Here is a 23,935-nt window from a genome sequence, read left to right as displayed (position 1 = left end):
TGTTTTAGGAAGGGAATTTCAGAGCTAAGGGCCCAGACAACATCATAATTGTTTTGTCAATATATCAGGATTACTAGAAACATTAATGCCCCCGCTTCATCTGAACAGACCCAGCCAATGAAAGTTGCAGACTGAGGTTTGTGCGCAAGTGTAGTTGGACTCCTGACGTTATCAATGTGAAGCCTGTTTCTTTTCTGCAATGTCACAGTTGTTGAGGGAGTTAAATAAATGCATCAATGCTCTTTCTTCAGATTTCCTGGGATCAGCCAGCAGAAGCCATGCATAACTGGATCCGTGGCCACGATAAAGTACCTGGAGCTTGGACTCTCATTGATGGACAGGTACTTGAAATATTTCCCTTTTTAAGTGTTTTAGTGCAAAGCCGATGATGTGCAGCACAGAATAACAAGCCAGGGCAGGTTTTACTGCTTAAATCGAGAATAATAAAAACAATTTGAGGTTAATATGGCTCCAGTCTGGATAATAGAATATTGTAGATTGACACCAGGTCTGACACTGAAATATACTGTTGTCAGTGCTTGAGTGAATACCCCTCCCCCCGCCCCATGGATGGGACAGGCTGAATGAACACCCCCTCCCCCCCCCAATATGGGATGGGCTGAATGACCCTCCTCCTCACCCCTAACAGATGGGATGGGCTGAATGAACGCACCCCCTACCCCCCCAGATAGGAAGGTCTGAATGAATGCCCCCGCCATTCCCCAGCCTGTCTGTGTCCTCTTGAACCTGATTACTATCTTCCTCACTGTTTGCTATACTTCTAAGTCTTGTGTCATCTTCACATTTTGAAATTGTGCCCTGTAACCCCCAAGCCCATGTTACATGGATCCAAGCCAAATGGTGAAGAATGAAGCTAGACACAGATCCCTTTCTTGAGTCAATTCACAGAATGCAGCATTACATTTTTTTTCATTCATTCATGGGAAGTGGGCGTCACTGGCTATGTCAGCATTTATTGCCCATTCCTAATTGCCCTTGAGAAGGTGGTGATGAGCTGCCTTCTTGAACCGCTGCAGTCCATGTGAGGTGGGTACACCCACAGTACTGTCAGGAAGGGAGTTCCGGAATTTTGACCCAGCGACAGTGAAGGAACGGTGATATAGTTCCAAGTCAGGATGGTGTGTGACTTGGATGGGAACTTGCAGGTGGTGATGTTCCCATGCATTTGCTACTCTTGTCCTTCGAGGGGGTAGAGGTCACGGGTTTAGAAGGTGCTGTCGAAGGAGCCTTGGTGCGTTGCTGCAATGCATCTTGTAGATGGTACACACTGCTGCCACTGTGCGTCGGTGGTGGAGGGAATGAATGTTTCTGGATGGTGTGCCAATCAAGTGAGCTGCATTGTTCTGGATGGTGTTGAGCTTCTTGAGTGTTGTTGGAGCTGCACCCATCCAGGCAAATGGAGAGTATTCCATCACACTCTTGACTAGTGCCTTGTAGATGGTGGACAGGCATTGGGGAGTCAGGAGGTGAGTTACTCACCACAGGGTTCCTAGCCTCTGGCCTCTTTTTTTTGAGAGATACAGCACTGAAACAGGCCCTTCGGCCCACCGAGTGTGTGCCGACCATTAACCACCCATTTATACTAATCCTACACTAATTCCATATTCCTACCACATCCCCACCTGTCCCTATATTTCCCTACCACCTACCTATACTCGGGGCAATTTATAATGGCCAATTTACCTATCAGCCTGCAAGTCTTTGGCATGTGGGAGGAAACCGGAGTACCCGGAGGAAACCCACACAGACACAGGGAGAACTTGCAAACTCCACACAGGCAGCACCCAGAATTGAACCCGGGTCACTGGAGCTGTGAGGCTGCGGTGCTAACCACTGCGCCACTGTGCCGCCCTCTTGTAGCCACGGTATTTATATGGCTACTCCAGTTCAGTTTCTGGTCAATGGTAGCCCCCAGGATGTTGATAGTGGGGGATTCAGTGATGGTAATGCCATTGAATGTCAAGGGGAGATGGTTAGATTCTCTCTTTTTTTAATTTTATTTTATTTACTTATTTAGCGATACAGCCTGAAACAGGCCCTTCGGCCCACCGAGTCTGTGCCGACCATCAACCACCCATTTTATACTAATCCTACATTAATCCCATATTCCCTACCACATCCCCACAATTCTCCTACCACCTACCTACACTAGGGGCAATTTACCTATCAACCTGCAAGTCTTTGGCTGTGGGAGGAAACCGGAGCACCTGGCAGAAACCCACACGGTCACAGGGAGAACTTGCAAACTCCATACAGGCAGTACCCAGAATTGAACCCAGGTCACTGGAGCTGTGAGGCTGCAGTGCTAACCATTGCGCCACAGATGGTCATTGCCTGGCACTAGTGTGGCACAAATGTTACTTGCCACTGATCAGCCCAAGCCTGGATATCGTCCAGGTCTTGCTGCATTTCTGCACAGACTGCTTCAGTATTTGAGGAGTCGCGAATGGTGCTGAACATTGTGCAATCATCAGCGAACATCCCCACTTCTGACAAAGAACAGTACAGCACAGGAACCGGCCATTCGGCCCTCCAAGCCTGCGCCGATCTTGATGCCTGTCTAAACTAAAACCTTCTGCACTTCCGGGGTCCGTATCCCTCTATTCCCATCCTATTCATGTATTTGTCAAGATACCTCTTAAACGTCGCTATCATATCTGCTTCCACCACCTCCCCCGGCAGCAAGTTCCAGGCACTCACCACCCTCTGTGTAAAGAACGTGCCTCTCACATCCCCTTTAACCTTTGCCCCTTACACCTTAAACCTATGTCCCCTGGAAACTGACACTTCCACCCCGGGAAAAAGCTTCTGACTATCCACTCTGTCCATGGCACTCATAACTTTGTTTATCCAACCTCTCCTCTTAGCTAATACCCTCCAGACCAGGCTACATCCTGGTAAACCTCTTCTGTACCCTCTCCAAAGCCTTCACATCCTCCTGGTAGTGTGGCGACCAGAATTGCATGCAATATTCCAAGTGTGGCCGAACTCAGGTTCTGTACAGCTGCAGCATTACTTGCCAATTTTTATACTCTATGCCCCGACCGATGAAGGCAAGCATGCCGTATGCCTTCTTGACTACCTTATCCACCTGCGTTGCCACTTTCAGTGATATGTGGACCTGTACGCCCAGATCTCTCTGCCTGTCAATACTCCTAAGGGTTCTGCCATTTACTGTATACTTCCCACCTGTGTTAGACCTTCCAAAATCCATTACCTCATATTTGTCCGGATTAAACTCCATCTGCCATTTCTCCACCCAAGTCTCCAACCGATCTATATCCTGCTGTATCCTCTGACAATCCTCATCACTATCCGCAACTCCACTAACCTTTGTGTCGTCCGCAAACTTACTAATCAGACCAGCTACATTTTCCTCCAAATCATTTATATATACTACAAATAGCAAAGGTCGCAGCACTGATCCCTGCAGAACACCACTAGTCACAGCCCTCCATTCAGAAAAGCACCCTTCCACTGCTACCCTCTGTCTTCTATGACCAAGCCAGTTCTGTATCCATCTTGCCAGCTCACCTCTGATCCCATGTGACTTCACCTTTTCTACCAGTCTGCCATGAAGGACCTTGTCAAAGGCTTTACTAAAGTTCATATAGACAACATACACTGCCCTTCCTTCATCAGTCATCTTCGTCACTTCCTCAAAAAACTCAATCAAGTTAGTGATTCATAAAACCAGGCTGCCTCTCGCTAATAAGTTCATTTGTTTCCAAATGGGAGTAAATCCTGTCCCGAAGAATCCTCTCCAATAATTTCCCTACCACTGACGTAAGGCTCACCGGCCTATAATTTCCTGGATTATCCTTGCTACCCTTCTTAAACAAAGGAACAACATTGGCTATTCTCCAGTCCTCTGGGACCTCACCTGCAGCCAATGAGGATACAAAGATTTTTGTCAAGGCCCCAGCAATTTCCCCTCTTGCCTCCCTCAGTATTCTGGGGTAGATCCCATCAGGCCCTGGGGACTTATCTACCTTAATGCTTTTCAAGATGGCCAACACTTCCTCCTTTTTGATAACGACATGACCCAGACTATCTACACTCCCTTCCCTGGACTCATCATCCACCATGTCCTTCTCTTTGGTGAATACTGATGCAAAGTACTCGTTTAGTACCTCGCCCATTTCCTCTGGCTCCATGCATAGATTCCATCCTCTGTCCTTGAGTGGGCCAACCCTTTCCCTGGCTACCCTCTTGTTCTTTATATACATTTAAAAAGCCTTGGCATTCTCCTTAATCCTGTTTGCCAATGACTTTTCATGACCCCTTTCAGCCCTCCTGTCTCCTTGCTTAAGTTCCTTCCTACTTTCTTTATATTCCTCAAGGGCTTGAAGGAAGGGCATTGATGAAGCAGCTGAAGATGGTTGGGCCTAGGACACTACCCAGAGGAACTCCTGCAGTGATGTCCTGGAGCTCAGATGATTGACCTCCAACAACCACAACCTTCTTCCTTTGCACTAGGTATGACTCTAACCAGCAGAGAGTTTCCCCCCTGATTCCCATTTACTCCAATTTTGCTAGGGCTCCTTGATGCCATACTCGGTCAAATGCTGCCTTGATGTCACCTGAACTCTTGAGTTCAGCTCTTTTGTCCATGTTTGAACCAAGGCTGTAATGAGGTCAGGTGCTGAGTGGCCCTGTCAGAGCCCTAACTGGGTATCACTGAGCAGGTTATTACTAAGCAAGTGCCACTTGATGGCACTGTTGATGACACCTTCCATCACTTTGCTGATGATTGAGAGTACACTGATGGGGCGGTAATTGGCCAAGTTGGACTTGTCCTGCTTTTTGTGTGCAGGACATATCTGGGCAATTTTCCACATTGGCAGGTAGATGCCAGTGTTGTAGCTATACTGGAACCGCTTGGCTAGGGGTGCGGCAAGTACTGGAGGACAGGTCTTCAGTACTAGTGCTCGAATGTTGTCAGGACCCGTAGCCTTTGCAGTATCCAGTGCCGTCAGTCGTTTCTTGATATCACGCGGAATGAATCGAATTGGCTGAAGTCTGGCATCTGTGATGCTGGGACTTCAGGAGGAGGCCGAGATGGATCATCAACTCGGTACTTCTGGCTGAAGATTGTTGCAAATGCTTCAGCCTTATCTTTTGCACTGATGTGCTGGGCTCCCCCATCATTGAGGATGGGGATATTTGTGGAGCCATCTCCTCCAGTTAGTTGTTTAATTGTCCACCACCATTCACGGCTGGATGTGGCAGGACTGCAGAGCTTAGATCTGTTCCGTTGGTTATGGGATGGCTTAGCTCTGTCTATTGCATGCTGCTTATGCAGTTTGGCATGCAAGTAGTCCTGGGTTGTAGCTTCACCAGGTTGACACCTCATTTTGAGGTATGCCTGGTGCTGCTCCTAGCATGCCCTCCTGCACTCTTCATTGAACCAGGGTTGGTCTCCTGGTTTGATGGTAATGGTAGAGTGGGGGATATGCCGGGCCATGAGGTTACAGATTGTGGTTGAGTACAATTCTGCTGCTGCTGATGGCCCACAGCACCTCATGGATGCCCAGTTTAGCATTGCTAGATCTGTTCGAAATCTATCCCATTTAGCACGGTGATAGTGTCACACAACACGATGGACGGTATCCTCCATGTGAAGGCGGGACTTAGTCTCCACAAGGACTGTGCGGTGGTCACTCCTACCACTACAGTCATGGATAGAAGCATCTGCGGCAGGCAGATTGGTGAGGGCAAGGTCAAGTATGTTTTTCCCTCTTGTTGATTCTCTCACCACCTGCTGCAGACCCAGTCTAGCAGCTATGTCCTTTAGGACTCGGCCAGCTCGGTCAGTAGTGGTGCTACCGAGCCACTCTTGGTGATGGACATTGAAATCCACCACCCAGAGTACATTTTATGCCTTTCCACCCTCTGCGCTTCCTCCAAGTGGTGTTCAACATGGAGGAGTACTGACTCATCAGCTGTGGGAGGGCGGTAGGTGGTAATCAGTAGGAGGTTACCTTGCCCATGTTTGACCTGATGCCATGAGACTTCATGGGGTCCTGAGTCGATGTTGAGGACTCCCAGGGCGACTCCCTCCCTACTGTAGACCACTGTCTGGGCACCTCTGCTGGGTCTGTCATTTCCGGTGCCTAGGTCGATGCCGAGTGGTCCATCCGGTTTCATTTCTTTTTATTGACTTCATCGTGGTTAGGTGCCTTGCTCGGCCATTTCAGAGGCCATGTAAGAGTCAACCACATTGCTGTGGGTCTGGAGTCACATGTAGGCCAGACCAGGTAAAGACAGCAGATTTCCTTCCTAAAGGACATTAGTGAACCAGATGGGTTTTTACAACAATCGACAGTGGTTTCATGGCCATCATTAGACTAGCTTTTAATTCCAGATTTATTAATTAAATTCAAACTCCACCCTCTGCTGTGGTGGGATTCGAACCCCTGTCTCCAGAGAAATTCTCTGGGTTACTAGCCCAGTGATAATGCCACTACGCCACCGCCTCTCCATATCTCTGCCTCCTGCTCTTAGCCCCCCCCCTGCATTAGTCTAACACAATTAATCCACAATAAATCTGTGCTGTTTCTCCTTTATTAGTCCATACTTGTCCAAATGCCTGTTAATTTTCTCCTGGTTTATTGTTTCTGAAAGCTACCCCACCACCACCGTTAAATTGACTGGCCGATGATTGCCTGGTTTATCCTTCCCTCTTTTTTGAACAAGACTGTAACATCTGCAATCCTTCAGTCCTCAAGCATCATGCCTGTATCTAAGAGGAAATGTGGCCAGCATATCCACAATTTTTGTGTTTACTTCACTCAGCAAATAGGATGTCTGTCTACACAGTGGCGCAGTGGTTAGCACCGCAGCCTCACAGCTCCAGCGGGTTCAATTCTGTGTACTGCCTGTGTGGAGTTTGCAAGTTCTCCCTGTGTCTGCGTGGGTTTTCTCTGGGTGCTCCGGTTTCCTCCCACAAGCCAAAAAACTTGCAGGTTGGTAGGTAAATTGGCCATTATAAATTGCCCCTAGTATAGGTAGGTGGTAGGGAACTATAGGGACAGGTGGGGATGTGGTAGGAATATGGGATTAGTGTAGGATTAGTATAAATGGCTGGTTGATGGTCGGCACAGACTCGGTGGGCCGAAGGGCCTGTTTCAGTGCTGTATCTCTAAACTAAACTAAACTAAACTAAAACCTGGCTAAAAGTACATCTAGTACAATGACCATTTGGAAATATGGATACCTGCAGAAAAATGGGATAATTGATGCCAGACCTCTAAGGTGCCTTTAATTCAGAGATTTCACTAATTAAGAGAAAGGGATGGTTCAGGGTAATGAGGGTCCTTTAAATGCAGATGATCCTGTAATTGGCAATAAGGAAATGGCAGACTTGTTCACAGAATCTACATCATGGTCTTTTGGACTGGGGGAAGGTATATAGCGGGGTTCCTCAAGGTTTGGCGTTAGGACCCCTGCTTTTCTTAATGTATGTTAATGACCTAGCCTTTGGGGTACAGGGCACAATTGCTGAGAATACATTATACAATAAATTCAGAATGACACTCTGATTCCTGAAATAAAAACAGACCTGAAATATTAATTCTGTTTCCCTCTCCACAGATGCTGCCAGACCTGCTGAGTATTTCCAGCACTTTCTATTTTTATTTCAGATTTCCAGCATCTGCAGTATTTTGCTTTTATATCTGATTGCTGAGTTTGTTTCTAATCTGAATGCCAAGTATTAACTTTTTGCTTGGCTGAGAGATTACTTGGCTACCGCAATACATCAGTAACAGTTGTGTACTCTTTCTTGCCAATTTCAGGCAGTCACTTTGTATGGTTCATCCATGTATAAAGGTGCAGTACCATCAGGCCAGCCATTGGAGATCAGTGGTGCCAGCAAGCCTGGCCTGGTAACCAACAATGGACTTGTACTGTTTGGCAATGATGGAAACATGGTAAGATTCTGTTACACTGACCTATCATCGTCATGTGATGAATTTTTTCTAAATCTAAGACGTCTGAAATTCTGCTGAGCCCTGTGGGGAAATAACTGCTTTCTCCAAAGCAACTTTTACATTAAAAGCAATGGCAACCAAGCTTCATGAAAATGTACAGTAAGTTCGTTCAAGAAATGTAATAAACTTAGAACTAACGGTAAAGGTCTCAGCTGAAGTATTTGTCTCTGAAAGGTTTTTCTAAAGTTGTTTGTAAATGTGAAAGGATAGAAACAGTGAGCAACTGGAAATTAATGGAATTCTTAGTAAATGAAGTTGTTTCAAATCCAAGTATTTCTGTACTCTTTATCAAAGCATTTTCTTTTCTCTGTTTTCCCTTCCTCTCTCAGTGGTGGTTCAGTGGTGCACTACAGTTGAACCCAGATAGTGTCAGAGAACTTATGGGGACTGTCAGATCACTACTAGGCAATGCTCCACACATGTACCATCCAACTCGGCCAGCTTCCTGGTTCTAAAATTGTGAGATCAATTTTAAAGTGCCTCAGTGATGTCCTGGCTGAACTTGTATATTGTAACACCGGCCTTGAATTGGAGCTGTGACCTTTTGATTTGGTGTTGTTGAGTGGTAGTGCATGCAGAAGGTTATTTGGTCCTTTTGGTAGCATACCTACACTTGCTATCTTAAATCAGTGATGATTATTGATTTTTACAGCTGTTAGTTCGAAACCTTCAGTTTGAAGATGGGAAAATGATTCCTGCCTCCAAATATTTCTCTTCTGGTGACACTGTCGCTGTGGAACTGACTGAAGAAGAAAAGAAAGTCGCCGAGGATATAAAGGTATGAGCAGGTTCTCTGTAATGGGAAACTGCAGAAACAAAAGGGATGCTTTCCAAAGTCTGTTTCTCACTGTAGATATTTGTTATCTTCCCCTCTCTATCTGACAGTGGATTCAGTGGAGCTGTTTACTGTCATGTTATTTGAAGGATGTTCTGTTCAACATGCAGAAAAATCCATATTGCTGTTGGTTGGTACAGGGGTGGGGTTGGGAGGTGGTGGTTAAACACAGTGGAGCTTAGTGTGAGTTAGGGAAAAGTAAAAGGAAGTTTAGAATAAAAGTCAAATTGGCAGGGTGTTCTCCCATTGGCCAACGTTCCTCTATCATTGTTTATGGAATGTTGCAGGTTGGCTGCAGCAGTTACCTACAGAGCAGTCACTGCTCTTTATCAAATATTTCATTGTAGGTTTTGATAGATGTTTGGAATCACTTGCCAGTGTAGGTAATTGGGGCAAAAATATTCAGGTATTCAGAATACAATTTATGACTGAGTTGATATACTCGAGAGATGACCTTTGATGGGCTGTATGGTCTTGCGTTGACCCTGTTTTTTATTCAAATGTTTACTTTCATTTGCTAAATGCTCCCAATTACTTTCTATTTACTGTTGAAAACAAATGCAAGTCCTGAGTGAGAGTTTCCTTGAGGTTCCCAGAGCTTCCACAATAACTGCAACAGAGGATAGGCAGAAGCTATGCACATGGTCTTCTGGGGACCTAATAAATTTAAAGTGATTGGTAGAAAAATTAGAGGGGAGATGAGGAAAAGCTTTTTCACCCAGAGGGTGATGATGGTCTGGAACTCACTGCCTGAAAGGGTGGTTGAGGCAGAGACCCTCAACTTATTCAAAAGGAGTCTGGATATGCACCTCAAGTGCCGTAATCTGCAGGGTTACGAGGTGGGATTAGAATAGGTGGATTGTTTTTCGGCCAGCACAGACACGATGGGCCAAGTGGCCTCTTTCTGTGCCTTAAACTTTCTACGATTCTATGATCTGGTGAAGTTACAGCATGAGATCAGGCAAACTGGTGTTGCCCTCTGGCAGTGTCCTCTGAGGGTGCCCTAACTGTAACAAACTCCAGTATAATTCTGTGATACTGCTTGTCTATATTAGATTTCCAGTGCTGTGCGAATGATACTACCCTGCCGATCTGGATGTTTGCACTGCTTTTGTGCTTCAGGAGCCTGATGAAAGGGGAAGGTTCCTGACTGCAGGGAGCATGCTGTTACTTGCCGAGCTGCTCATCAAGCTGATACTCCTCTCTGAATCAAGACCATGTTGGAAAATGGAACTTTAAGACATGGAGTCAGGTCACATGAACACTGAAGACATCTAGCTGTACCTCACCACCATCTCGCTCAGCCCCTCCACTGCCTCTGTATTGTTAGACTGCTTGACCATATCGAACGAGCAGAAACCTCCTTCAGTTAAATATTGGGAAGACTGAAGCCATTGTCTTCAGTTACACCACAAATTCTGTCCCCTATCCACTGATTCCATCCCTTTCTCTGGCCACTGTTTGGGGCTCAACCAGATAGTTTGCCATCTTGATGTCCTATTTAATGCTGAGATTTTCTGATTCCATTATCTCTCCACCACCAAGACCGCTTACTTAGTCCCGCATGGGAGATTAGTTAAGAAGTTAAGAGCCCATGGGATCCAGGGCAATTTCGCAAATTGGATCTAAAATTGGCTTGGTGGCAGGGGGCAGAGGGTAATGGTTGAGGGTTGTTTTTGCGATTGGAAGCCTGTGACCAGTGTTGTACCGCAGGGATCGGTGTTAGGACCTTCGCTGTTTGTAGTGTACATTAATGATTTAGATGTGAATGTAGAAGGTATGATCAGTAAGTTCACAGATGACACAAAAATTGGTGGTGTCGTAAATAGTGAGGAGGAAATCTTTAGATTACAGAATGGTATAGATGGGCTGGTCAGATGGGCGGAGCAGTGGCAAATGGAATTTAATCCTGAGAAGTGTGAGGTGATGCATTTTGGGAGGACTAACAAGGCAAGGGAATTTACAATGGATGGTAGGACCATAGGAAGTACAGAGTGTCAGAGGGACTTTGGTGTATTTGTCCATAGATCACTGAAGGCAGCAGCACAGGTAGATAGGGTGGTTAGGAAGGCATATGGGATACTTGCCTTTATTAGCCGAGGCATAGAATATAAGAGCAGGGAGGTTATGATGGAGCTATAGAAAATGCTAGTTAGGCCACAGCTGGAGTACTGTGCACAGTTCTGGTCGCTACACTATAGGAAGGATGCAATTGCACTGGAGAGGGTGCAGAGGAGATCCACCAGGATGTTGCTTGGGCTGGAGCATTTCAGCTATGAAGAGAGACTGAAAAGGCTAGGGCTGTTTTCCTTAGAGCAGAGAAGGCTGAGGGGGGACCTGAGTGAGGTATACAAAATTATGAGTGGCATAGATAGGGTAGATAGGACAACACTTTTTCCCTTAGCGGAGGTGTCAATAATCAGGGGGCATAGATTTAAGGGGGCAGGTGGTTTAGAGGGGATTTGAGGAAAAAAAATTTCATCCAGAGGGTGGTTTGGAATCTGGAACACACTGCCTGAAGAGGTGGTAGAGACAGGAACCCTCACAACATTTAAGAAGTAATTAGATGATCACTTGAAAGGTCATAGCATACAAGGCTATGGGCCAAGTGTTAGAAAATGGGATTGGAATAGATAGGCTTGATGGCCGGCATGGACACGGTGGGCCGAAGGACCGGTCTCTGTGCTGTATAACCCTATGACTTCAACCTCCATAACGTCACCTGTCTCTGCCAGGAGCAGCACCAGGTGTACCAAAAAAATAGGGTGCCATCCTGGTGAAGCTACAACACAGAACTACATACATGCATACATCAAGAAAAGTGTGAGGTGATTCACTTTGGAAGGAGTAACAGGAATGCAGAGTACTGGGCTAATGGGAAGATTCTTGGTAGTGTAGATGAACAGAGAGATCTTGGTGTCCAGGTACATAAATCCCTGAAGGTTGCTACCCAGGTTAATAGGGCTGTTAAGAAGGCATATAGTGTGTTAGCTTTTATTAGTAGGGGGATCGAGTTTCGGAGCCACGAGGTCATGCTGCAGCTGTACAAAACTCTGGTGAGGCCGCACCTGGAGTATTGCGTGCAGTTCTGGTCACCGCATTATAGGAAGGATGTGGAATCTTTGGAAAGGGTGCAGAGGAGATTTACTAGGATGTTGCCTGGTATGGAGGGAAGGTCTTACGAGGAAAGGCTGAGGGACTTGAGGTTGTTTTCGTTAGAGAGAAGGAGGAGGAGAGGTGACTTAATAGAGACATATAAGATAATCAGAGGGTTAGATAGGGTGGATAGTGAGAGTCTTTTTCCTCGGATGGTGATGGCAAACACGAGGGGACATAGCTTTAAGTTGAGGGGTGATAGATATAGGACAGATGTCAGAGGTAGTTTCTTTACTCAGAGAGTAGTAGGGGCATGGAACACCCTGCCTGCAACAGTAGTAGACTCGCCAACTTTAAGGGCATTTAAGTGGTCATTGGATAGACATATGGATGAAAATGGAATAGGGTAGGTCAGATGGTTTCACAGGTCGGCGCAACATCGAGGGCCGAAGGGCCTGTACTGCGCTGTAATGTTCTATGTTCTATGCTAATCACTGGAAGCAGCATGTGATAGACAGAGATAAGCAATCCCACAAGCAAAAGATCAGAACAAACTCTGCAGTCCTGCCACATCCATTTGTGAATGGTAGTGGACACTTAAACAAGAAACTGGAGGAAAAGGCTCCACAAATATCCCCATCCTCAATGACGGGGGAGCTCAGCACATCAGTGCAAAATACATGGCTGAAGCATTTGCAACTATCTTCAGCCAGAAGTGCTGAATTAATGATCTATCTCGGTCTCCTCCTGAGATCCCCAGCATCACAGATGACAGCCTTCAGCCAATTTGATTCACTCCACGTGGTATTAGGAAATGACTGAAGGCACTGGATACAGCAAAGGCTATGGACCCTGACAATATTCCGGCAATAGTACTGAAAACCTGTGCTCTAGAACTAACCATGTCCCTAGTCGAGCGGTTCCAGTACAGCTACAAAGCTGACATCTACCTGACAATGTGGAAAATTGCCTAGGTATGTCCTGTACACAAAAAGCAGGACAATCCAACTCGGCCAATTACTGCCCCAACATGTCTACTCCCGATCATCAGCAAAGCGATAGACAATGTCGTCGACAGTGCTATCAAGCAGCACTTACTCAGCAATAACCTGCTCACTGATGCTCAGTTTGAGTTCCAGCAGGACCACTCAGCTCCTGACCTCATTACAGCCTTGGTTCAAACATGGAGGAAAAAGCTTAAATCCAGAGGTGAGGTGAGAGTGACTGCCCTTGACATCAAGGCAATATTTGATCGAGGGTGACATGCAGGAGCCTTAGTAAAATTCAAGTCTGTGGGAATTGGTGTGTGGGGGGGGGGGGGTGCGTGGTGGGGGGAGAGGGTGTGGGGGAGCTCTCCATTGCTTGGAGTCATACTTAGCACAAAGGAAGATGGTTGTGGCTGTTAGAGGCCAAACATTTCAGCCCCAGGACATCACTGCAGGAGTTCCTCAGGGTAGTGTCCTAGGCTCAGCCATCGTCAACTGCTTCTTTAATGACCAGCTCTCCAATATAAGGTAAGAAGTGGGGATGTTCACTGATTCAGTTTTCAGTACCATTTGCGACTCCTCAGATACTGAAGCAGTCCATGTCCACATGCAGCAAGACCTGGACAGCATTCAGGCTTGGGCTGATAAGTTCCTGACACTTGTGTGGCGCGAATGTTACTTGCCAATGACCATCTCCAACAAGAGAGAATTAAACCATCTTCCCTTGACATTCAGTGACATTCCCGTCGCTCAATCCCCCAGCATCAACATCCTGTTGGTTACCATTGACCAGAAACTGAACTGGACCAGCCACATAAATACTGTGACTACAAGAGCAGGTTAGAGGCTAGTAATTCTGTGGCAAGTAACTCACCTCCTGACTCCCCAAAGCCTGTCCACCATCTGCAAGACACAAGTCAGGAGTATGATGTAATACTCTCCATTTGCCAGGATGAGTGCAGCTCTTGGATGCCATGGCAACCACGTCTGTAGTAAATATCTGTGGCTTGAGGAGCTTCGGCTCAGAGTATATGAGCTGGAAGCCGAGCTACAGACATTGCGATGCATTAGGGAGGGGGAAAGTTACCTGAACACTTTGTACCAGAGGGCAGTCACATCCTTTAGGATAGGGTCATCTGATTTGGTCAGTGATCAAGGACAGGAGGGTGTGACTGCGAGTCAGGAAGGTAAGAGGTTCGAGAAGGTGAAAGTGGAGCAGCCTCAGTCCTTGCAATTGAGCAACAAATTTGAGGTTTTTGCAGCTTGTCTGGACAAGAGCAAGGGCTGTAGTTTGGATGAGCAGACTGACCATGCATCATGGTACAGGAAGCTGTTCAAACGAGGGGAGCAAAAAGGAAAGTAGTGGTAGTTTGGGACAGTGTAGTTAGGGGGATTGACACTGTTCTCTGCAGCAAAGAGCGAGAGTCCAGACGGCTGTGTTGCCTGCCCGGTGCCAGCGTTCGGGACATCTGCTCAGGGCTGGAGAGGAACTTATAGTAGGAGGGGGCGAAACCAGTCATTGTGGTCCATGTATGTCCAACGACATAGGCAGGACAAGGAAAGAGATTCTGCATAGTCAGTATGAGGAGTTAGGCACCAAATTAAGAAGCAGAACCTCAAAGATAATAATTTCTGGATTATTACCTGAGCCACATGCAAATTGGCATAGGGCAAACAAGATTAGAGAAATTAATGCATGACTCAAAGACTGGTGTGGTAGAAGTGGGTTTCAGTTCGTCGGGCATTGTCACCAGTTCTGGGGAAAGTGGGGGCTGCACCGTTGGGACAGGCTACACCTGAACTGTGCTGGGACCAGTGTTCTAGTGAGCCGCATAACCAGGGAAGTAGAGAGGGTTTTAAACTGAATAGTGGGGGCAAGGGATCAAATTTGTGAAGATGTGGTAAATCAAAGGGTAGAGACAAGGCCAGAGAAAAAGGTATTAATATGGGAAAAGGTAAACAGACCATGACAGGAAGGATCAGTGAGTACAAATCTAAGAGTAAATCAGCAGTTAAGGTTACAAAAATAATAAAACGACAAAACTAAAGGCTCTGTATCTGAGTGCACGTAGCATTCAAAACAGAACAGATGAACTGATAGTGCAAATAGAAATCAATAAGTACGATCTGATAGCCATTACAGAAACATGGCTGCAGGATGACATAGATTGGGACCTGAACGTTGAAGGGTACATGACATTTAGGAAGGACAGGAAGCTTGGAAAAGATGGAGGGGTGGCTCTGTTAATTAGTGAATGGTATTAGTGCAATAGAGAAAGATGACCTAATTCAGGAAAATAGGATGTAGAAGCGGTTTGGATAGAGATGAGAAATGATAAAGGCAAGAAGTCACTTGTTGGAGCGGTGGACAGGCTACCTAACTAACCACATGGTAGGACGGGGTATAAAGGAATAAATAATGGGAGCTTGTGTAAAAGGTACGGCAATAATCATGGGGGATTTTAATCTACATATAGACTGGTAAAAATCAGATGGGCAAAGGTAACCTAGATGAGGAGTTCATAGAATATTTTTGGGATAGTTTCTTAGGACAGCACATTCTGGAGCCAACCCGAGAGCAGGCTGTCCTAGACCCGGTATTATGCAACAATATAGGATTAATTAATGACCTCACAGTGAAGGCACCCCGAGGCAGCAGCGATCATAATATGATCGAGGAAGGGAAGAGTGGGTCTAAGACTAGTATTTTAAATGTAAATAAGGGAAATTCTGAGGACATGAAAGCAGAGCAGAGAAGTATGTTGTGAAGAGGAGATGAGATAGGTTGAGTGAGTAGGCTAAAATCTCGCTGATGGAGTACAATGTGGAAAAATGTGAAGTTGCTCACTTTGGCAGGAAGAATAAAAAAGCAGAGTATTACTTAAATGGAGAACAACTGAAGAACTTCGAGGTGCAGAGGGATCTAGGTGTTCTAGTGCATGAGTCACAAAAAGTTAGTATGCAGGTACAGCAAGTAATAAAGAAGGCTAATAGAATGCTATCCTTTATTATGAAAGGAATTTGAAATAAAAGTAAGGATGTTATGCTTCAGTTATACAGGGCATTGGTGAGACCACATCTCAAATACTGTGTGCAGTTTTGGTCTCCTTTTAAGGAAGGATGTGAATGCATTGGAGGCGGTTCAGAGGAGGTTTACTAGATTGATACCTGGAATGAGCGGGTTATCTTACGAGGAATGGTTGAACAGACTGGGCTTGTATTCATTGGAGTTTAGAAGAGTGAGGGGAGACTTGATTGAAGTTTGTAAGATCCTGAACAGTCTTGACAAGGTGGATGTGGAAAGGATGATTCCTCTTGTGGTGAGTCCAGAACTAGGGGGCACTGGAATTAGGGGTACCCTGTTAGGACAGAGACGAGGGTTGTGTGACTTTGGAACTCTGCCTCAGAAGATGGTGGAGGAGGGATCATTGAATATTTTTAAGGTGGGGGAAGATATATTCTCGTTGGGCAAGGGAATCAAAGGTTATCAGGGATAGATGGGAGTGTGGAATTCAAGACACGAACAGATCAGCCATGATCTTATTGAATGACGGAGCAGACTAAAGGGACCGAATGGCCTACTTTTCCTAATTCATATGTTCGTAGAGCTAGCTAAAGTGAACTGGCAAAGTAGGTTAAGGGATGGGTCGATAGAGATGCAGTGGCTGACACTTAAGGGGATATTTCAGAATACACAGAATAGATACATTCCAACGAGAAAGAAAAATTCCAAGGGGAGGACCCACAATCCGTGGTTAACTAAAAAAGTTAAAGATAATATCATTAAAGATAATATCAAACAATCATCATCACTAGGGAAAAAGTACTAAAGTACTGAGCAAACTATTGGGATTGAAGGCAGACAAGTCCCCAGGGCCTGATGGCCTACATCCTAGGGTCTTAAAGGAAGTGGCAGTGGAGATAGTGGATCCATTAGTTATAATATTCCAAAATTCTCTGGATGTGGGAAAAGTTCCAGTGGATTGGAAAAAAGCTAATGTAACACCCTTATTCAAAAAGGGAGAGAGGCAGAAAGTAGGAAGCTATAGACCAGTTAGTTTAACATCTGTCGTTGGTAAATTGTTAGAATTCATTATTAAGGAAGTAATAACAGGACATTTAGAAAGTCAAAACGCAATCCATCAGAGTCAGCGTGGTTTTATGAAGGGTAAATCGTGTTTGACTAATTTGCTAGAGTTCTTCGAAGCTGTAACAAGCAAAGTGGATAATGGGGATCCTGTAGATGTAGTTTATCTGGACTTCCAGAAGGCATTTGATAAGGTGCCGCACAAAAGGTTAATACACAAGGTAATTTCACATGGGGTTAGGGGCAATTTATTAGCTTGGATAGAGGATTGGCTAACCAACAGAAAACAGAGAGTTGGGATAAATGGGTCTTTTTCTGATTGACAAGATGTAACTAGTGGGGTGCCACAGGGTTCCGGTCCTCAGGCCCCAACTGTTTATAATCTATATAAATGACTTGGATGCAGGCATAGTAGGTACTATAGCCAAATTTGCAGATGACATTAAAATAGGTGGAACAGTAAGTTGCAATAAAGAACAAAGAACAGTACAGCACAGGAACAGGCCATTCGGCCCTCTAAGCCTGCGCCGATCTTGATGCCTGCCTAAACTAACACTTTCTGCACTTACGGGGCCTATATCCCTCTATTCCCTTCCTAGTCTCTTAAACGTTGCTATCGTATCTGCTTCCACCACCTCCCCTGGCAGCAAGTTCCAGGCACTCACCACCCTCTGTGTAAAATCTACAAATGGATATGGATAGATTAGATAAATGGGCAAAAATTTGGCAGATGGATTTTAACGTGGATAAGTGTGAGGTTATCCATTTTGGTTGGAAGAATAGAAAGGCAAATTATTATCTAAATGGAGAGAAACTACACAGTGCTTCGGTGCAGAGGGATCTGGGTATCCTCATGCATGAATCGCAGAAAACTAGTTTTCAGGTACAGCAGGTGATAAGGAAGGCAAATGGAGTTTTGGCATTTATTGCGAAAGGAATAGAGAAGTGTTGCTGCAACTGTACAAGGCATTGGTGAGACTGCACCTGGAGTATTGCGTACAGTTTTGGTTCCCTTGAGAAAGGATGTAGTTGCATTGGAGGCAGTTCAGAGGAGGTTCACTAGATTGATTCCAGAGATGGGAGCCTTATCTTATGAAGATAGATTGAGCAGTTTAGGCCTTTACTCTCTGGAGTTTAGAAGAATGAGAGGAGATCTAAGTGAGATATATAAGATGATTAAGGGGCTTGACAAAGTAGACATAGAGAGGATGTTTCCTCTCGTGGGGCAATCTAGAATGAGAGGTCATAGTTTTAGGATACGGGGTAGCAGATTTAAAATGGAGATGAGGAGAAATTACTTCTCTCAAAGGGTCGTGAATTTGTGGAATTCACTACCCCAGAGTGCGGTGGATGCCGGGACATTGGGTAAATTTAAGGAGGAGATAGACAGATTTTTAATTTGAATTGGGTTGAAGGGTCATGGAGAATGGGCAGGAAAGTGGAGTTGAGGCCAAGATGAGATCAGCCATGATCATATTGAATGGCGGAGCAGGCTCGAGGGGCTGAATTGCCTACTCCTGCTCCTAGTTCTTATGTTATGTTAAACTTAAAGAAAAAGCATATAATTGCGCAAAGATGGTTGGCAGGTCAGAAGATTGGACCGAATGTAAAAAACAGCAAAGAATGACAAAAAAATTAATGAAGGAAAAATTTGAGGACAAGAGAAAGCTGGCTAGAAATATCAAAACAGATAGTAAGAGTTTCTACGCATTTAAAAAAAAAAGAGTTAACATAGTGAGCGTTGGTCCTATAGAAAGTCATAGAGAGATACAGCACTGAAACAGGCCCTTCGGCCCACTGAGTCTGTGCCAACCATCAACCACCCATTTATATTAATCCTATATTCCCTACCACATCCCCACCAACCTCCTACCTATACTAGGGGAAATTTACAATGGCCAGTTTACCTATCAACCTGTAAGTCTTTGGCTGTTGGAGGAAACCAGAGCACCTGGCAGAAACCCATGCAGTCACAGGGAGAACTTGCAAACTCCGCACAGGCAGTACCCAGAACTGAACCCAGGTCACTGGAGCTGTGAGGCTGCGGTGCTAACCACTGCGCCACCCTAGTGAGTCTGGGGAATTAATAATGGAAAATAAGGAGATGGCAGATGAATTGAGCAGGTATTTTGCATCAGTCGTCACAATAGTGGATACAAGTAACAGCCCAGAAATAGCTGTAAATCAGAAAAAGGAAGGGGGGAAGGAACTCAAGAAAATTACAATCACCAGGGAAGTGGTACTGAGCAAATTGTTGGAGCTGCGGGCTGACGTGTCCCAGGTCCTGATGGACTTGATCTCCTAGGGTCTTAAAAGAAGTGGCTAGTGAGATAGTTGATGTGTTAGTTTTAATTTTCCAAAATTTCCTAGATTTGGGGAAGTTTCCATGAGATTGGAAAATAGCGAATGTAACTCTTTTATTCAAAAAGGGACGGAGACAGAAAGCAGGAAATTACAGGCCAGTTAGCTTAACATCTGTCATAGGGAAAATGTTAGAAGCTATAATTAAAGACATTATAGCAGGGCACTTTGAAAAATTCAAGGTAATCAGGCAGAGTCAACATGGTTTTGCGAAAGGGAAATCATGTTTAACCAATTTATTGGAGCTCTTTGAAGAAATAACATGTGCTGTGAATAAAAGGGAACCAGAGGATGTACTGTACTTAGATTTCCAGAAGGCATTTGATAAGGTACCACATCAAAGTTCATTGTGGAAAATAAAAACTCATGGTGTGGGGGGTAACATATTGGCGTGGATAGAAGATTGGATAGCTAACAGGATGCAGAATAGGCATAAATGGGTCATTTTTTGGTTGGCAAGATGTAACGAGTGGTGTGCCACGGGGATCTGTGCTGGGGCCTCAACTTTTTACAATTTATATAAATGACTTGGATAAAGGGACTGAAGGTATGGTTGCTAAATTTGCTGATGACACAAAGATAGGTAGGAAAGTGAGTTGTGAAGAGGACATAAGGGGGCTACAAAGGGAGATAAATAGGTTAAGTGAGTGGGCAAAGTCCTGGCAAATGGAGTACAATGTGGGAAAATGTGAAATTGTCCATTTTGGCAGGAAGAATAAAAAAGAAGCATATTATCTAAATGGTGAGAGATTGCAGAGCTCTGAGATGCAGAGGGATCTGGGTGTCCTAGTGCATGAATCGCAAAAGGTTAGTATGCAGGTACAGTAAGTAATTAGGAAAGCTAATAGAATGTTATAGTTTATTGCGAGGGGAATTGAATGCAAAAGTAGAGAGGTGATGCTTTTGTTATACAGGGCATTGGTGAGACCACATCTGGAGTACTGTGTACAGTACTGGTCTCCTTATTTAAGGAAGGATGTAAATGTGTTGGCAGCAGTTCAGAGAAGGTTTACTAGACAAATACCTGGAATGGATGCATTGTCTTATGAGGAAAGATTGGACAGGCTAGGCTTGTATCTGCTGGAGTTTAGGAGAGTCAGAGGCAACTTGATTGAAACATATAAGATTCTGAAGGGTCTTGACAAAGTGATTGTGGAAAGGATGTTTCTCCTTGTGGAACTAGGGGGTCACTGTTTAAAAATAAGGGGTCGCCCATTTAAGACAGAGATGAGAAGAAATTTTTTCTCTGAGGGTCATGAGTCTTTTGAACTCTCTTCAAAAGGCGATGGAAACAGAGTCTTTGAATATTTTAAAGGCAGAGGCAGCTAGATTCTTGATATGCAAGGGGGTGAAAGGTTATTGGGGTTAGGTGGCAATGTGGAATTGTGGTTACGATCAGATCAGCCATAATCTTGTTAAATGGCGGAGCAGGCTCGAAGGGCCGAGTGGCCTACTCTTGCTCTTGATTTGTATGTTCGGATGTCCAGCAGAACTCGAAGCTCGACACCATCTAGGACAAAGCCATTCCTTCACTGTTGCTGAGTTTGCCCCACAATTGGCGACTGTGCCTTCAACCGGCTCGGCCCTAAACTTCTCAACCCCTCTCCTCCTTTGAGACCTGCCATAAAAATCCACTTCTTTACATCTCCTAACATCTGTTACTTTGGTTCATCCTCCATCCATTTGATTATGACTCAGTGAAACACCTGTGGAACATCAGAACAGGAGTCGGCCATTCAGTCCCTCAAGCCTGTTCCATCCTTCATGGGTGATTGTGATCTGTAACTTAACTCCATCTACTCACCTGGGTTCCATAATGCTGAATATCTTTGCCCACCAAAAATCTGTTTCAGTTTTGAAGTTTTCAATTGACCCCAGTCTCAGCAGCTTTCTGGGGGAGAGAGTTCCAGATTTCCCCTCCTGTTTGTGTGAAGAAGTGTTTCCTGACATCACCCCTAGCTCTAACTTTAAGATTATGCCCCCTTGTTTTACACCAGAGGGAATAATTTCTCTCTATCTTCCTGATGAAAACATTTAATCATCTTAAGCATCCAAATTAGGTCATCTCTTAATCTTCTATACTCGAGGGAATACAAGCCTGATCTTTGCAACCTATTGTCATTTAATCCTTTTGGCTCTATTATTATTTTGGTGAATCTCACTGCACCCCCTACACTTCCTGAGGTGCAGTACTCAGAATTGACTGCATTATTCCAGATGGGGTCTAACCAGTGCTTTATATAACTGTAACATAATTTCCACTCTTTTGTATTCTAGCCCTTTTGAGATAAAGGGCAACATTCTATTTCTTTGTACCTGTACAGTAGCTTTTCGTGATTTCTGTACTTGGACCCTGAATCTCTCTGCTCCTCCATAGTTTCTAGCTTCTCGTTGAAAATACTCTGATCTACCTATCTTAGGTTCTAAGTCGATGACCTCACACGCTTCTACATTGAACTCTATCTGCTACAGTTTTGCCCATCACTTAATTATTCAATAAAAGCAAAATACTGCGGATGCTGGAAATCTGAAATAAAAACAAAAAATGCTGGAAATACTCAGCAGGTCTGGCAGCATCTGTGGAGAGAGAAGCAGAGTTAACGTTTCAGGTCAGTGACCCTTCTTCAGAAGTTCTGAAACGTTAACTCTGCTTCTCTCCACAGATGCTGCCAGACCTGCTGAGTATTTCCAGCATTTCTTGTTTTTTAAAATTAATTATTCAATGTCCCTTTGCAACTTTCTGCTCCCAGCTACACTATTAAATGTGCCACCTAATTTAGCGTCATTGGTAAATTTGGATATATGGGTCTCTATATTCCTTAATCCAAGCCATTTATTAATGTAATGAAAAGCTGCGGCTCAAGTACAAATCCCTAGAGGACAGCACCAGTCACATGCTGCCAATTTAATTACATAGACTGACGGAGTCATTATGGCACAGAAGGAGACCATTTGGCACATCGAGTCCATCCCAGCTCTCTGTCACCCTGCAAGTTTATTTCCCTTAAGTACCCATCCAATTTCCTTTTGAAATCACTGATCATCTCCGCTTCCACCACCCTCATAGGCAGCGGGCACCAGGTCATTACCACATGCTACATAAAAAAAAGTCCTTCCTCACAGCCCCCTGCATCTCTTGACGAAAATCTTACATCTGAGTCCCCTAGTTCTGGTACCATTAGCTAATGGGAACAGCTTTTCTTCATCCACCTTCTCTATCTCCCTGGTCATCCAAGGAGTCTTGGCTTTGGTTCCCTTTCACCCTTGTTGGAATGTATCTAGCCTGTACCTGGAACATCTCTTCCTTAATGATCACCCATTGTTCCATTACAGTTTTTCCTGTCAATCTTTGGTTCCATTTTACCCTGGCTAGATCCCCTCTCATCCCATTGAAGTTCTTCTTTAGATTGTTCCTTGCTCTTTTCTCCATTATTAATCTAAATTGTATGAGGTGGAGGGGCGACATGATAGAGGTTTACAAAGTTATGAGCGACATGGACAGAGTGGATAGTCAGAAGCTTTTTCCCAGGGTGGAAGAGTCAGTTACGAGGGGACATAGGTTTAAGGTGCGAGGGGCAAAGTTTAGAGGGGCTGTGCGAGGCAAGTTTTTTACACAGAGGGTGGTGAGTGCCTGGAACTTGCTGCCAGGGGAGGTGGTGGATGCAGATATGATAGCGACGTTTAAGAGACATCTTGACAAATATATGAATAGGAAGGGAATAGAGGGATACGGACCCCGGAAGTGCAGAAGGTTTTAGTTTAGGCAGGCATCAAGATCGGCGCAGGCTTGGAGGGCCGAATGGTCTGTTCCTGTGCTGTACTGTTCTTTGTTCTTTGATACGATGGTCACTCTTAGCCAGGTGTTTCCCCACAGACACTTGGTTTAATTGGTCCACCTCCTCCAGCACCAGATCCAGCAATGCCTCCTTCCTAGTTGGACCAAGAACATATTAGTCAAGGAAGTTCTCCCGAACACATTTATTTATTTATTTTATTTATTTAGAGATACAGCACTGAAACAGGTCCTTCAGCCCACCGAGTCTGTGCCGACCAACAACCACCCATTTATACTAACCCTACAGTCCTCCTTACCCTTTACTGTAACATTATCTTAATCAATATTTGGGGAATTAAAATCCCCCAATATCACCACTCTATAGTTCTTGCATATATCTGTGATTTCCCTTCTTACCAATACTACAATGTCTTCCCAAATCAGTACTGCTACCCCACCTCCATTTTTTCTTTCCCTATCTTTTCTGAACACTGTGCATTCTGGAATATTAAGCATCCAGTCCTCGCTATTTTTAAGCCATGTTTCGGTTATTGCCACTACATCATAGTCCCACATGGTTATTTGTGCTTGTAGCTGACCAATCCTATTAACCACACTTACTGCAGTTACATACATGGATTCTGAACCTGTCTTTGTATTCCTTGTCATCCATCTCAGTCTGCTCCTATCTATTATGGTACTACTTCCTTTTCTAGTGCTGTCAACACTCTTACTCTTTTATGCACCTTATTCTACGTCTGTATACTGGTGCCCATCCTC

The 23,935-nt window shown here is 44.8% G+C and overlaps 1 protein-coding gene across 1 annotated transcript in view; it reads left to right on the top strand.

The window, feature by feature from the left end:
- The window catches only part of aldh1l2 (aldehyde dehydrogenase 1 family, member L2), a 146,803-nt gene that overhangs the window by 51,836 nt on the left and 71,032 nt on the right, over positions 1-23,935 (top strand). The window contains exons 6-8 of the mRNA XM_068058744.1: positions 252-341; positions 7,821-7,955; positions 8,668-8,793. Of these exons, the coding sequence (XP_067914845.1) occupies positions 252-341; positions 7,821-7,955; positions 8,668-8,793 (351 nt within the window). The remainder of the gene's footprint in view (positions 1-251; positions 342-7,820; positions 7,956-8,667; positions 8,794-23,935) is intronic.

Source organism: Heterodontus francisci, chromosome 27 (assembly GCF_036365525.1).
Source record: "Heterodontus francisci isolate sHetFra1 chromosome 27, sHetFra1.hap1, whole genome shotgun sequence".
NCBI classification, from domain to species: domain Eukaryota; kingdom Metazoa; phylum Chordata; class Chondrichthyes; order Heterodontiformes; family Heterodontidae; genus Heterodontus; species Heterodontus francisci.
Note: the sequence above shows the minus strand (reverse complement) of the source record. Positions and strands in the feature narration are given on the sequence as shown.